The sequence below is a fragment of the Heloderma suspectum genome, chromosome 8 (genome assembly GCF_057233095.1).
Source record: "Heloderma suspectum isolate Gila_16-S chromosome 8, 16-S_ref, whole genome shotgun sequence".
NCBI lineage: Eukaryota > Metazoa > Chordata > Lepidosauria > Squamata > Helodermatidae > Heloderma > Heloderma suspectum.
The window spans coordinates 23,907,041-23,919,172 of record NC_139465.1 but is presented as its reverse complement, the minus strand read 5'-3'; the positions used below and the strand labels follow the sequence as shown (position 1 = coordinate 23,919,172).

The window sequence follows — 12,132 nt, the reverse complement described above, 5'->3', positions numbered from 1 at the left end:
AGCAGTTCCAAAAATTTTGTATCAGTCATCATTGGGATGCTTTGCTGTTCTTCCGGTTTCATTTGTATGTTTTCCAGTAGTAGACTCTGCTTTGGAAACATGTTAAGAGCATGCACCTAAATTTTTCAGATGCAAAGATTCATATACATTAAGCTGTAGATAGAAAATCTACAGTTACAGTTTAGAAGTGACATTGCAGTAATATTAACAACAATGGATTTGCAGTGTAGTTGTTCTAAAAGTACGTCAGTTTTAATTTTTCTGTAACGGTACGGTAATGAAAAACATCATAACCTGTTAGCATCAAATTACATCAAGCTGGGGCAGTTTTGCCCTTTCAGTTTCACAAGCTTGTTTTGCATTCTCTTTCTTCTGCCTAGCCTTAAGATAAATATTTGATTAAAAGCAAGAGCCCTGGAGTTAAATTGGCAGTTAGCCTAATTTTTGTTTCTCTTTTTTAGTCTTAGAAGAAAAATACTAGCTGAGTGTAATTTTCCACTACTCAAAATAAAATATTTTTAATTCCCAATAAATGTGGATAAGCTGTTTGAACTTCTAAGGCTGCAATCCTATGCATGTTTAGACAGAGAAAACTCCTACAACTCCCAGCATTCCCCAGCCAGCATGGAGAATGCTGGGAGTTGTAGGAGTTTTCTCTGTCTAAACATGCATAGGATTGCAGCCTAAGTGTCTCCAGTTAAGTATTTAATTTTGAGAAAAATAGCGGAACAGCCCAGTCCACTTGTACACTTGCTATGGATAGCTGCTTGCAGTGGGAAAGAACTGGTCACCTGGAACAGCATTCCCCAAACTGGCGCCCTCCAGATGTGTTGGACTACAAACCTCATCATCCATAGCCAGCATGTCATTGGCTTTGGGGTGAGGATGATGGGAGCTGTACTCCAACACATATGAGGTAGACACCAGGTTGGGGAAGACTGACCTAGATGATAATGACAAAGGGCCAGGTGACGCTTTCTGCTGCAGATGCATGGTAGTCTGTAGTGAAAACTAAAGCACAGTGCAAAGATGCATGTCTATTAACAAGTGCCAGGGAGCTGCAGCCATTGCTGATGCCACAGCAGATGTCCTCATGGGTTTTCAGGCACATTTTTTTTCTCTCCATCACACTTTACGTTGTTCATTGTTTCAACTCTGTCTGCCATATAAGAGAACTGCTTATGCCAACTGCTTCTTATGCTAAAGGAAATAAACTTGTTCCATGTTCCATATAAAAGGCTTGAATTCTACTATAATTTGAAGAATTGTTGCATTAAAGAAGAAAGAGGGAGTAAGTTTAAAACCACACTTCCCAATTGTATTAGGAGCATTTCTCTAAATAATGGTGTAGAATTATGAGGATACAAAATTGTGGTGTAATCAGAAAGTCTAGTGCAGAATAGTGTAATTGGAAACTTCACTCAGCCCCCCCTCCCAAACCAGGCCAAATATAGAGGTCCTGCAGTACTTCCAGGAAATGCTTGTGTTCAGGATAGGGGAGGAAGATCCACAACTATGGGGCAGTCACTAAAAAAGCCTGTTTCTATGTTTTTCTCTTGCCTTTGGGGACACACTAGAACAATCAAGAGGCCTTTCTCGCCTTATGGATGGGTTACAGAAGGTCACAAGTAAGCTTCTAATGCCCAGTGAAGGCAAAGTGGTGGTTTGTAAATTGGAAACAAGCCTAAGCAATTGGTGTTTCCCTCTCCTTCTGTTTTCAGCTTTATTAATGATTTAGCGATGCTGACACTAGCCAGCTTCCCTTTTAAACTGGAGTTGCAACAGTGCTTCAAACCCGAGTTTTAAATCCAGTTTAAGATGATAAATCCTGTTTAACCATTGCTAGCATCATTCCAGATGTAACACTGAACGATGGCTAAGGACAGCAAAGGAAGGAAAGGGAAATATGTGCTGGAAGGAAGAGGGTGTATGTGTTCTCCCACTGCAGAGAGACAGTGTTGCATCTGCAGCAGGCCTACCAGATATAGGGCCATGGTCATTTACAGCCCAATCTTATGAATGTTCACTCAGAAATAAAACCCATTATATTCAGTGAGGCTTACTCCAATAAGATAAGATTGCTCATTGGTATTTCATGTGCTTTGTATATGAAAAGGCTCAGCCCCGGCATCTCTGTTTAAAGGGTCAGGTAACTGGTGATGGGAAAGAGCCTCTGCCTGAGATTCTAGAGAGCCACTGCCAGTCAGAGCAGGCAATACTGGGCTACATGTACAATAGTCCAGGCAGCTTATTGTATTCTTGTAGTCCATATAAGCGTAGACAAAAACAGATGCTGTAGTCCTGTCTAAAAAATAAGCACACTGGTAAACTGTTGGCTCCCTAGCAAGTCATCCAGTCTCTGGGAAGTTGAACCATGTAAGTACAACTTGTGATAGGACAGTGACCAGTTCTTGTGTTATATTTGACCCATATTCCAGTGGGAGAGTCTAGCTCCAAACTCAAGCTTTTATGGTAAGCTCAGAAACCTGTTCTCCCTCTGAGTCCCCACAGGTGTTGCAGCTGGACAGGCTGTACCCTACTTCATATGCCTTCACTACAAGACATGAGACAGTCAGTTGTGAGGAGCAGGACTTTCACTACTGTTGCCCTGTGGTTTTGGCATGTCCTCAGATGAGGTGTGGATTTAATCCCTTGTCTCTTTCTAGATAGTACACAAAACATTTTTGTTCCTCGTGCAGGTACATAGCTATTGAGGATCCACCAGCTAGAAACCTCTAGAACACTTAACATTCCAATCAGAATTTTAGTCCTTTCCCACCAGTCAGCACAAATTAGCTTGTAGCATGAACTTGCCAGCAATGGCTGAGCAGATTGTTGAGTTCTGTTGCTGTGTTATTGTGGTTTGTCCGTTCTGCTAAATTATCAGTTGTTGCAGAACTGATGGCTGCTTATTATTTTTTAATGTTTGGGATATTGCAAGCTGCATTATACTGAGGAGGGAAGGATAAACTTTAAAAACAATTAAATTAAATCAAAATTATCCTATAACCAGTATATGTAACAGGGGACTTCTATTATATTGAGTGTGGCTGGCTTTTTTTTCTTGTCATAGTGCCTCAAAATACTGTGTTCTTAAATGCAGCATAATACACTGGGCATATAAAAGTGTGTCTTCTTTATACACATTTCAGATCATTCTCAATAGTTAAGGATTCTGAGGTTTTTGTCCCTTCCCGTATATGAAAAAGGGGGTTGCCGTCCTCTCCCCCACTTCTTTGTCTCTACTTCTTAGCTAGGGCCGATTCAAACATCATGATTTTAAGTTAGGAATCTGAACATGAAATGTATCTGTTTTAAAATGTGGCTATGATGGAGAATACGTTTGCTGCTGTGGGCGATAATGCAACAGATACCATGGAGATGGTGTCATCCTCTTGTGTCCCTATGGAATATGCTAGATCTGCTAATCTAATTGGTGTGAGCGTTGCAGGAGTTTCCTCCCCCGGCAACTAGTAGTGCAAGGTTGGCAAAACCCATCTCAATACATCATAATTTTAGTACCTTCTATATTCTGATTTCTTGCTGAAAAGTAAATAAATTGTAGAATTTTACTGTAGAATTTTATTGTTTTAAACTGTTCTGTTATATACTTTGTACATTGCCCAGAGTGGCTGGGTAACCAGCCAGATGGGCGATTAATAAATTAATTAAATAAATAAATGATATAATACAGTAAATAGAATTGTTAATGTCTATGGTGAAAAGGTTTTTAAAAAGTAAATAAATAACAGCCACCCGTGATGGTGGTGGCGTTTTAAAAGCCAAAAAATGGTGTATAACATTACTTTGTAAGAACACCTGGATTTTTTAATATTTGTGCCCTTAAGTCAACTGAGGTGGAAATTTCGTGATTTCTGTTTACACTGAGGGCTGTTCACACAACACGCTAATCTACACTGAGTGGTTGAGTGTGGGTTGTTTGTAGAACCATGGGTTATCATGTTGTCTGAACACAGCCAGGGTGGCTAATTAACCATGTAGTGTGGCTTATTTTCTCAAATAAGCCACCTTGAGAACCAGTGGTTTGTTGTTGAGTTGTTCAGTGTGGTAAACAAGCCATGCTGCATGGTTAACAAGCCACCCTGGCTGCGTTCAGACAACATGATAACCCATCCTATGGAAAACATGCTGCGTTCAGACAACACATTAAACAACAATCCATGGTTCAAATCGACCCACACTCTGCCACTGAGTGTGGGTTAGTGTGTTGTGCGAACAGCCCCTGAACCTATGACATTCCAAATGTGTATGTATGTAATTATTTAATGGAAAGCCTAAGGCTGCAATCCTATCCAAACTTACCCAGGAGTAAGTCTCTTAATTCAGTGGACTTACTTCTGAGTAGACTTGCATAGAGTTGTGCTGTAAGTGTATAATATTACTCAGAACTAACCCTTTTTGGACTTGTTTAATTGAATGTTTTATTAGTAATTTTGCAGTTGCAGAAATACACACATAAAAGCCAAGATCCAAGGGCTGTATGCAGTGTTCTGTAAACCAATGGGGGTCTTTGTAGTACAGCCTTGCCCACCCCCTGAAAAGCCACTTTTTATAGGTCAGCAAATTTGATGAAGCAGGAGAAGTTGCAGCCAGAAGGAAAAGTTGGCATTCACCACTCCCATGTGATCACAGAAGTGCTTTATGAGTGACCACAAGCATCTTTGGATGCTGGCTAAAGGTGTTTTGTCTCACTGGGTTCTCATATATTTCAAGCTGCCACAGGCACTTCAGACCAAAGTCTCATGTTTGAAACATTTCAGATTTTATAAATCCCTTTTTATTTTAAAATATGCTCACATCATAAAAAAAAAAATCTCTGCATAGCCTGTCCTGCTGACTTTTCCTGCATAATCATTGTCTATTAAAAATCTTTTAAAATAATGCCCTCTATCCGATGTTCAGGCTGTGAGTGCTGATGCTTATGTAGCCAAAACTGAACCACACATGCACAAGAGGGAGGTTTCTGCATGCTCGGGGCGGGGGGTGGGGGCTCCCCAAGGTATGAACCAAGTACAAAGCATTCTCATTTTAAAGGCGGGGGGGGGGGGCTATGTAAAAAGAAACCAAAACAGAGAAAGTAAAACTGCATGTGTTTGCTTCGAGTGGGGAAGGAACAGGGAGCGAACATGGAGGTGAGGAGGCTGGTCTGCAAAGCTGCCCGCTCACAGCATGAGCTGCATTTGGCTGTGTATGCAGGGAGAGGGAAGAAACAAAGGGGTAGGAGGAGGTGGAAGAGGGAAGGCTGGAGCGGGAAGGTCAACAAGAGATGGAGGAGAGAGGAGAAGGGATGCGGAGGGAAAAAAGCAGAAGAGGAGGGGAAGAAAGTAGCCACAGAGCAAAGAGGAGAAAAGAGGAGAAGGAAATGGGAGCTGAAGCAAGAAATGGAGTGAAAGGGGAGGGGAGGGGAGGGGAGGGAATCCACAAACACAGAGTGAACAGTTGTCTGGGGCATACCAGGACACGCAGTCTTTAGCACCCCCTTGATTTTCCTTGCCTGCTTGGCAGCTGTGCACAACCAAAACAGACAGAAGTAAGTACCCAGTATTCCTCACAGGCCTCCCTATGCCCTAGATGAAGAGCCCTCTGGGCTGCCCTCTAACCTTCCTGACAAACATTTGGGATTGCGAAATAGCCTCCTTTCTCTCTTCACCTTCCAGAGTACAGCCAACCAACTTGGACTGCTCCCCCAACTCATTTTGCCTGGTGTTGCTCCCCAGCCAAAAGCCTCATCATCTTCCTACTCAGCCCCTCCCTTACTATCTCATCCCATCATCACTGTAAACTAGAGGTAGAAAATGGCGTCACATTGAACACAGTTGCCTTCCCAGGGAAATTCTGCTTGCTTGCTTGCTTTCCCCTGCTCCCCACAGTTCCTGCTCCAGCTCCTTATCACTTATAGTATACTGGAGGAGAAGAAGACTGGCTGGCTCAGCCTTGAACAGGAGCACTCCTGTTAGATGTGAGGATCCAGAGCAACATTTTGTTGCAGGTCCACACTGGTAAGATCTCTGATTACACTTAATATTTTACCAAATTATATGTTTCAGAAAATATTGGTTGCTGAATTAACTGCTAGCCATGATTATGGCTCAGTTTTTAAAAAACTGATTTACTAAGAAGTAAGTTACACATGGCATGATACACGTACCCACATAGGGAAGAGGCTGGGAAACTCAAGAACATACTTTAGCATCTACCCTATGCTGGGTTGCAGACCAGGGAAAAGGGAGAATCTTGTGATGGTGGGAATGAGAGAGCATGTAAGGCTTTTATTGGAAGTTGTATATTCAGCATCCTGGTGGTTTTGAGAAAGCTGGGAGAGTGTTGCACTGATTGGTAGTACAGCAGCCAATATACCTCAAGCAGCTAGTGCACAGCTGCAAGCTCCAGGAGGCCCAGTGGTTCTGTTTGCTCTTGCCATAACCTATCTTTTACAAAGCCTCCAGCACACAGCCAGGTGTGTCCATGTCCGATACTGCCTACAGCATGCAGATGCCTGATGTCACCTTCTTTCTCCCTGACTCCAGCCAGAGCCTGCATGTTCTGTGAGCAGGAGTAATTTGCATGCTTCGGCCTACCGCAATTTGGAGTCCCCTGCTAAGAGTAGCAATGGGCTATGATTGCCTCTGTACAGCTAGCAGATACATGAAGAAGGATTTCTCATCCACACAGCTCCTGGGGGCTGGTACTGGTTGCTGGTAGCATTGTGTTCTTGGCTTCAGGGGTAAATTTTTGGCACACAGAGGCTTATGCAGCTTGCTCTGCAAGAGCTAGATTATGCCTGTTCATTTTAGTGAAGGTTACTTTTAAGTAAAGGCCAGTAGCATAAAAGCACAGTATCAAAGCATAGTATCAAAGCATAGAAGCTTGTCATTGACTTTACTGTGCAGGTTTTGTCACAAGACAAGAATGTTATGAAATCTGACATGATTTTCAAAAGTTTTTTTTCCCCAGTTGTGATTTAAAAAATTAGTAACAACGTGTTCTAGCAGAAAAGGTTTCCAAGGGTCTCTTTTTAAAATGCAAGAACATTATTTCAGAAAAGGTCAGTCCATACAATAAAACAGAGAACATCGCAGCTTCATAACCATTTATCGGAAAGAACACTCCATAGTTTTTATTTTTGATCTAGCATACATTTTTCCAACAATATCCAGACTTCATTTGGAAATTCTAGACAGGCTGAGGAATATGTTTCTTAAATAGGATTTAATCTAGTCTATTTTTCAGACTGTGTAGGCATATACAGATCTACATTTTTATTTCCTACTAGCTAAAGGCCCATCAAATTTGGCAGATGGGGAATAGATTCAAGATTTCCAGGCCTTTCGCTCTCCTGCTTCATCTCCTTCACTTCCCATCCATCACAGAGGCCCTTGTCTCAGCAGAGCAAGTAGCAAGGCCATACCTGCCTTTCCAAACCTGTCCCTTTGCCTGTTCTCACAAACCAAACATGGCCTGCAGTCTGTTTTGTTCTCTCTCCCATTCCCCACTTGGCTTTTGGTTTTCAGAGTGGCAAAAGTGTTACAAAAATATTCTGCTTTCTCCACAACCTTCAGGAGGTGAAGCAAGGATGCTGCTCTCACAAGGAGGGGGGTACCTCTCAGTGGTGGCTGGGTCACCCTGTGTCAGGCTTGTGGGCATGTTTTGGGGAAAAAAAAAAAGCATTCAGGGACACCGTTTGGTGCAAGCTAAACTGCTCCCTTCTCCTGGTGATCCCGAGAACCCAGAAGGAACCAAGGACCCTCCAAGCTTCTTTTGTTGGTCACCCTAGAATGTGACAAAATGTTGGGCGAGTAGGATGGAATGTTAGGAGCATTAATGCATAGATGTCCCCCTTTTTTGTTACCGGTAGTTATAATGTAAAACTCCTACTGTAGGCTTTGAATAGCATATATTTTTGAAGGTCTATAATTCCAGTATCCAAAATCCAGTTTTTTAAAAATGTCAGTTTCTAGAGGAACAGTCACACATGCCCTGGCAGAGGCACTGACAGAAACCATACACAAGACACACTGTTAGACTGGATGGAACAAGACTGACACAGACAATTCCAAGGGTCACTTTCTGAATCACCAGTAGATAGATTCCAAGTGGCAACGAGCCAAAGTAGAAAAATCCAAGGAGCCACACAAGTATTCTGGGAACATGATTGCAGAGCTTAGAGAAAATATCTTGATCCAGTTGGCTGTGAGAGTTTATGGACGCTGAGTCAAGGCTGTGATCCGTGTAATAATCTGAGAGAGTGTTTTGGCTTGGAGTTCTTGTGGAATCTCTCTGTACTTCCATGATTGTTATCACCAAGCAATTTGATGAACCATGCGAAGGACTTGAAGAAGCCAAGTTCTTTGGCGTCAAGACAACTTCTTTGCAGTCAGAACTCCATGTTGTTTTGTCTTTTGTCATGAGTTTGGACATGAGATTTGTATCATCGGGGAGCCCTTCCACTTCCTCTTCCTGTAGTTCTGTCTCATGACGGCAGAAAGGACAGCTAATGCAAAGAGAGCCATCTCCAACATGGAGGATTTTCGTCAAGCATTTAGCACACACCCTGTGAAGACAGTCCAGGATTTTGGGTTTGCGACTGTGAACATTAAACTTCTGGTAACAAATTTTGCATTCCAGCTCAACGTTCAGTATTTTTTCTTCCCCCTCTGTTTGAGGATAATTCATTTTTAAATTAGGCACACTGTAAAAGAAAACAGCAGTAAGTTTGTACCTACTTCTAACCATGCCCTTTTGGTAGTACATTGTCCCTAGGGTATATTCTGTGCCTGCATTTAATTATAGGAAAAAGAGATAATAAAAGTTAAAACTGATTGCAAAAGTTAAATTAAAACCAGCTATCACTTCTCATTATCACCATCCTGTTCTCGATTTTGTATAATTTGCCTAAATATTAACTGAATCAGTCTTGCTTTTATATCCTACTGCTCAAATTGTATCCTACAGGAAATTCCCCAACCACAGATTGTCAGTTGTCTTAAATAGCTAACCAGTACTTCACATAATCTTTTGCCCGAGTTACCTTTCAGTATCATTTTCTCCAAAGCAATAATAATTTTTTTTAACGTTGGAAGAGAATTAATTTTTAATCTTATTTCCTATTCCCTATTCCCTAACGCTGAAACATTTAGGAACATAGGAAGTTGCCTTATACTAAGTGACTACCTTTGGTCCATATAGCTCATTATTGCCTGCTCTGATTGGCAGTGGCGCTCCAGGATTTCTGGCAGGATTCTTTCCCAGCCCAACCTGGAGATGGCCAGGATTGAACCTGGGACCTTCTGCATGTAAAGCATGTGCTGTACCACTGAGATAATAGATACAGGGTTCTGAAACCTAATGCAAATACATTTCTTCAGACAGAATTTGGGTAATAAGGTTTGAGCTCTGCACCTCTAAATGGACTTTCGTTTGTTTCTTCATTGTATTTGTCTATAAGGTCCAAGGAGCTCAGGCTGGCCACCATGGCATTTTCCTATATTGTGTATCCTCACAACAACTCTGAGAAATTAGTTAAGCTGAGAGAGAGACCAGCCCAAGGTCACTCATAGACCTTTATGGCTGAACAAGGATTTTAATCCGGTTTTCCATCCCAAGTCCAGCATTTGATCCACTGCACCATTCTGTCTCCTCCGTCAGGGCCTGGATATGATTCCAGACATTATGTTTTATGTAAAATTCTAATCTCAAATATGACTGTAGCAACATTCAACATTTTCAGGGCGCAAATTCATATTCAGAGTTAACTACAAATTTGTTTCATCTCTCACCCCAGAATCACTCTTTGGAAGGTTGAGTCCCTTTCCTCCTCCCCCACCCTTTTTCCAACTATCTTTGGGTGCACCTATGGGAAAGTATCTGTACCACACTTGGGCTCCAATCCTATGTGTGCTTAACTTGGGAGTAAATTTCACTGAATGCAGTGGGACTTATTTCTGTATAGACTTACACAGGATCGAGCTGTTAGTGACAACTCATTTGGAATATATAGGTACTGTTATCTATCAGTGTAGCAAAGAAGCAATTACGCACACATGTTCAGTTGGATATAACCCAGAGACTAGTTATGACAGTTCCTACAATCCAACCTTGACAAGTATTTAGAGTTTGCTTTCCCTGGAGACAAATTTATTGTCATGCACAAATGCTTCTGTAACAATGAACTCTGAGCTCACAGAGAGGAGGCTTCACAGTTGCTCATTTTAATGACACAGTATATTTAAGATGAATGAGCAGAGGTATTACTTACCATTTGAAAAACACCATCAATTGAATATAGGTTTCCTGTGACATTTCTTTGTTTACTAAGAATGCATGGTGTGAAGCTCCAGGGATTTGACCAGTAAATAGGTGTGATGGTGCACTTCACAGTTTTCTCTGTTTTGCCTGAAAAGGTGCTTTATTTCTATTCACACCTCCCATTAAACATAACTGGTTCAGCCTTGGCTCATCACCCTCACGTTGCCATGCAGCAGTAATGGAATTTTAATGGGAACAGGCAAGGTGAAAAACAACAATAACAAGAAGGCATTTTTATTAGGAGACAATTCTGAGTTTGAATGTGGTACAGAATTTCAGTTGTATCTTTTAAAAAAGTAAAATTTCAGGTCTACAAACAGCTAGTTTTTGATGTCCAAAACACTGTGATGTGCGGGTTTACCCCACATACTTTTTCACACTTGCGCACATATTATGCGGGAGGAAATCAACCCTGAGTGCTAATTGGAAGGACAGATACTGAAGCAGAAGCTCAAATATTTTGGCCACCTAATGCGAAGAGAAAACTCTCTGGAAAAGACCCTGATGCTGGGAAAGACTGAAGGCAAAAAGGAGAAGGGGACGGCAGAGGATGAGATGGTTAGATAGCATCACCGATGCAATGAATATGAACTTGAGCATGCTCCGGGAGAGAGCGCAGGACAGGAAGGCCTGGCGTGTTATGGTCCATGGGGTCACGAAGAGTCAGACACAACTGAACGACTGAACAACAAGAGCCCAACACCAGGAAATAGAACGGGTGCGCTTGCACGTGAATCTTCTGGTAATTCAGTCATTTATTTTATTGCTGTAAGCTGCCTTGGGAGGGCTTCTGCCCTGAATGGTGGCCAAGCAATATTTTAAATAAATAACTCAGTCATGCAGCTCCTGCTAGTACCATGTCTAGACACAATTTTACTTCTGTAAGGTTTTACTTTGATTCTGCAATATAATCTAGCTATCCTACGGATTCCTCCCTAATAAAGAATCCATCCTTCAGCTAGGCTAATACGGCCAGGTCTTTTTCGCGGCTAGAGTAATGCTCCAGCATCACTGTAGACAGCCTTCAGACACACACTGTCTCTTTTATTTTACAATGTAAGCATTGCTCTTTGGAAAACATTCATGACTGCCAGTTTCAGGCATCACATCGCGCAACAGCCAACTTCTCTCTGCATTGAAATATTTCAGTGTAATGGTTATGATGTGAATGCTTTTAAAATAGCTTACATCCCATGCCAATCTACTTTAAATTTACTTTAAACAAATTCATGATTATTTATGTAAAATATTTGTATCCAGGCTCTCTGTCCCTTATAGACTTCTCAAGGCAGCCTTCAACAGTTTAAAACATATTGTGAAACTAATCAACAAAAATAAAAACAAGAACCAAGTATTCAAGAAGCCAGAACACCAGAAAGTACTCTCATCAGGAGGAAAAAATAACCATAAAATATCTCAGACTACTGTTCAGTTATCACTTATAAATGAATTACATTTAATAGGGATAAATGCCAAGTTCTGCACCTAGGAAAAAGAAACCAAATGCACAGTTACAGGATGGGGGATACGTGGCTCAACAACACTACAAGCAAGAAGGATCTTGGAATTGTTGTCGATCACAAGCTGAATATGAGCTAACAATGTGATGTGGCTGCAAAAAAGGCCAGTGCTATTTTGGGCTGCATTAATAGAAGCATAGCTTCCAAATCCCAGGAAGTACTAGTTCCCCTCTACTCAGCACTGGTTAGGCCTCATCTGGAGTATTATGTCCAGTTCTGGGCACCACATTTTAAGAAGGATGCAGACAAACTGGAGAGGGTTCAGAGCAGGGCAACAAAGATGATC

The 12,132-nt window shown here is 41.6% G+C and overlaps 2 protein-coding genes across 6 annotated transcripts in view; one reads left to right on the top strand and one right to left on the bottom strand.

Annotated features, from left to right (window-relative positions):
- CEP89 (centrosomal protein 89) overlaps positions 1–12,132 on the top strand; it is an 84,292-nt gene that overhangs the window by 43,845 nt on the left and 28,315 nt on the right. Inside the window, exon 18 of one of the 5 annotated variants that reach the window (XM_084813098.1) lies at positions 1,578–1,723. The exons of the other annotated variants lie outside the window; for them this stretch is intronic. Within the exon in view, the coding sequence (XP_084669224.1) occupies positions 1,578–1,640 (63 nt within the window). The 3' untranslated portion in view covers positions 1,641–1,723. Of the gene's footprint in view, positions 1–1,577; positions 1,724–12,132 lie in introns of those variants that run through there. 5 annotated transcript variants of the gene reach the window in all.
- LOC146338925 (E3 ubiquitin-protein ligase RNF182-like) lies at positions 7,121–8,754 on the bottom strand. The gene has a single exon (XM_084813104.1). The coding sequence runs from the start codon at positions 8,752–8,754 to the stop codon at positions 7,969–7,971; it is 786 nt and encodes a 261-aa protein (XP_084669230.1). The 3' UTR covers positions 7,121–7,968.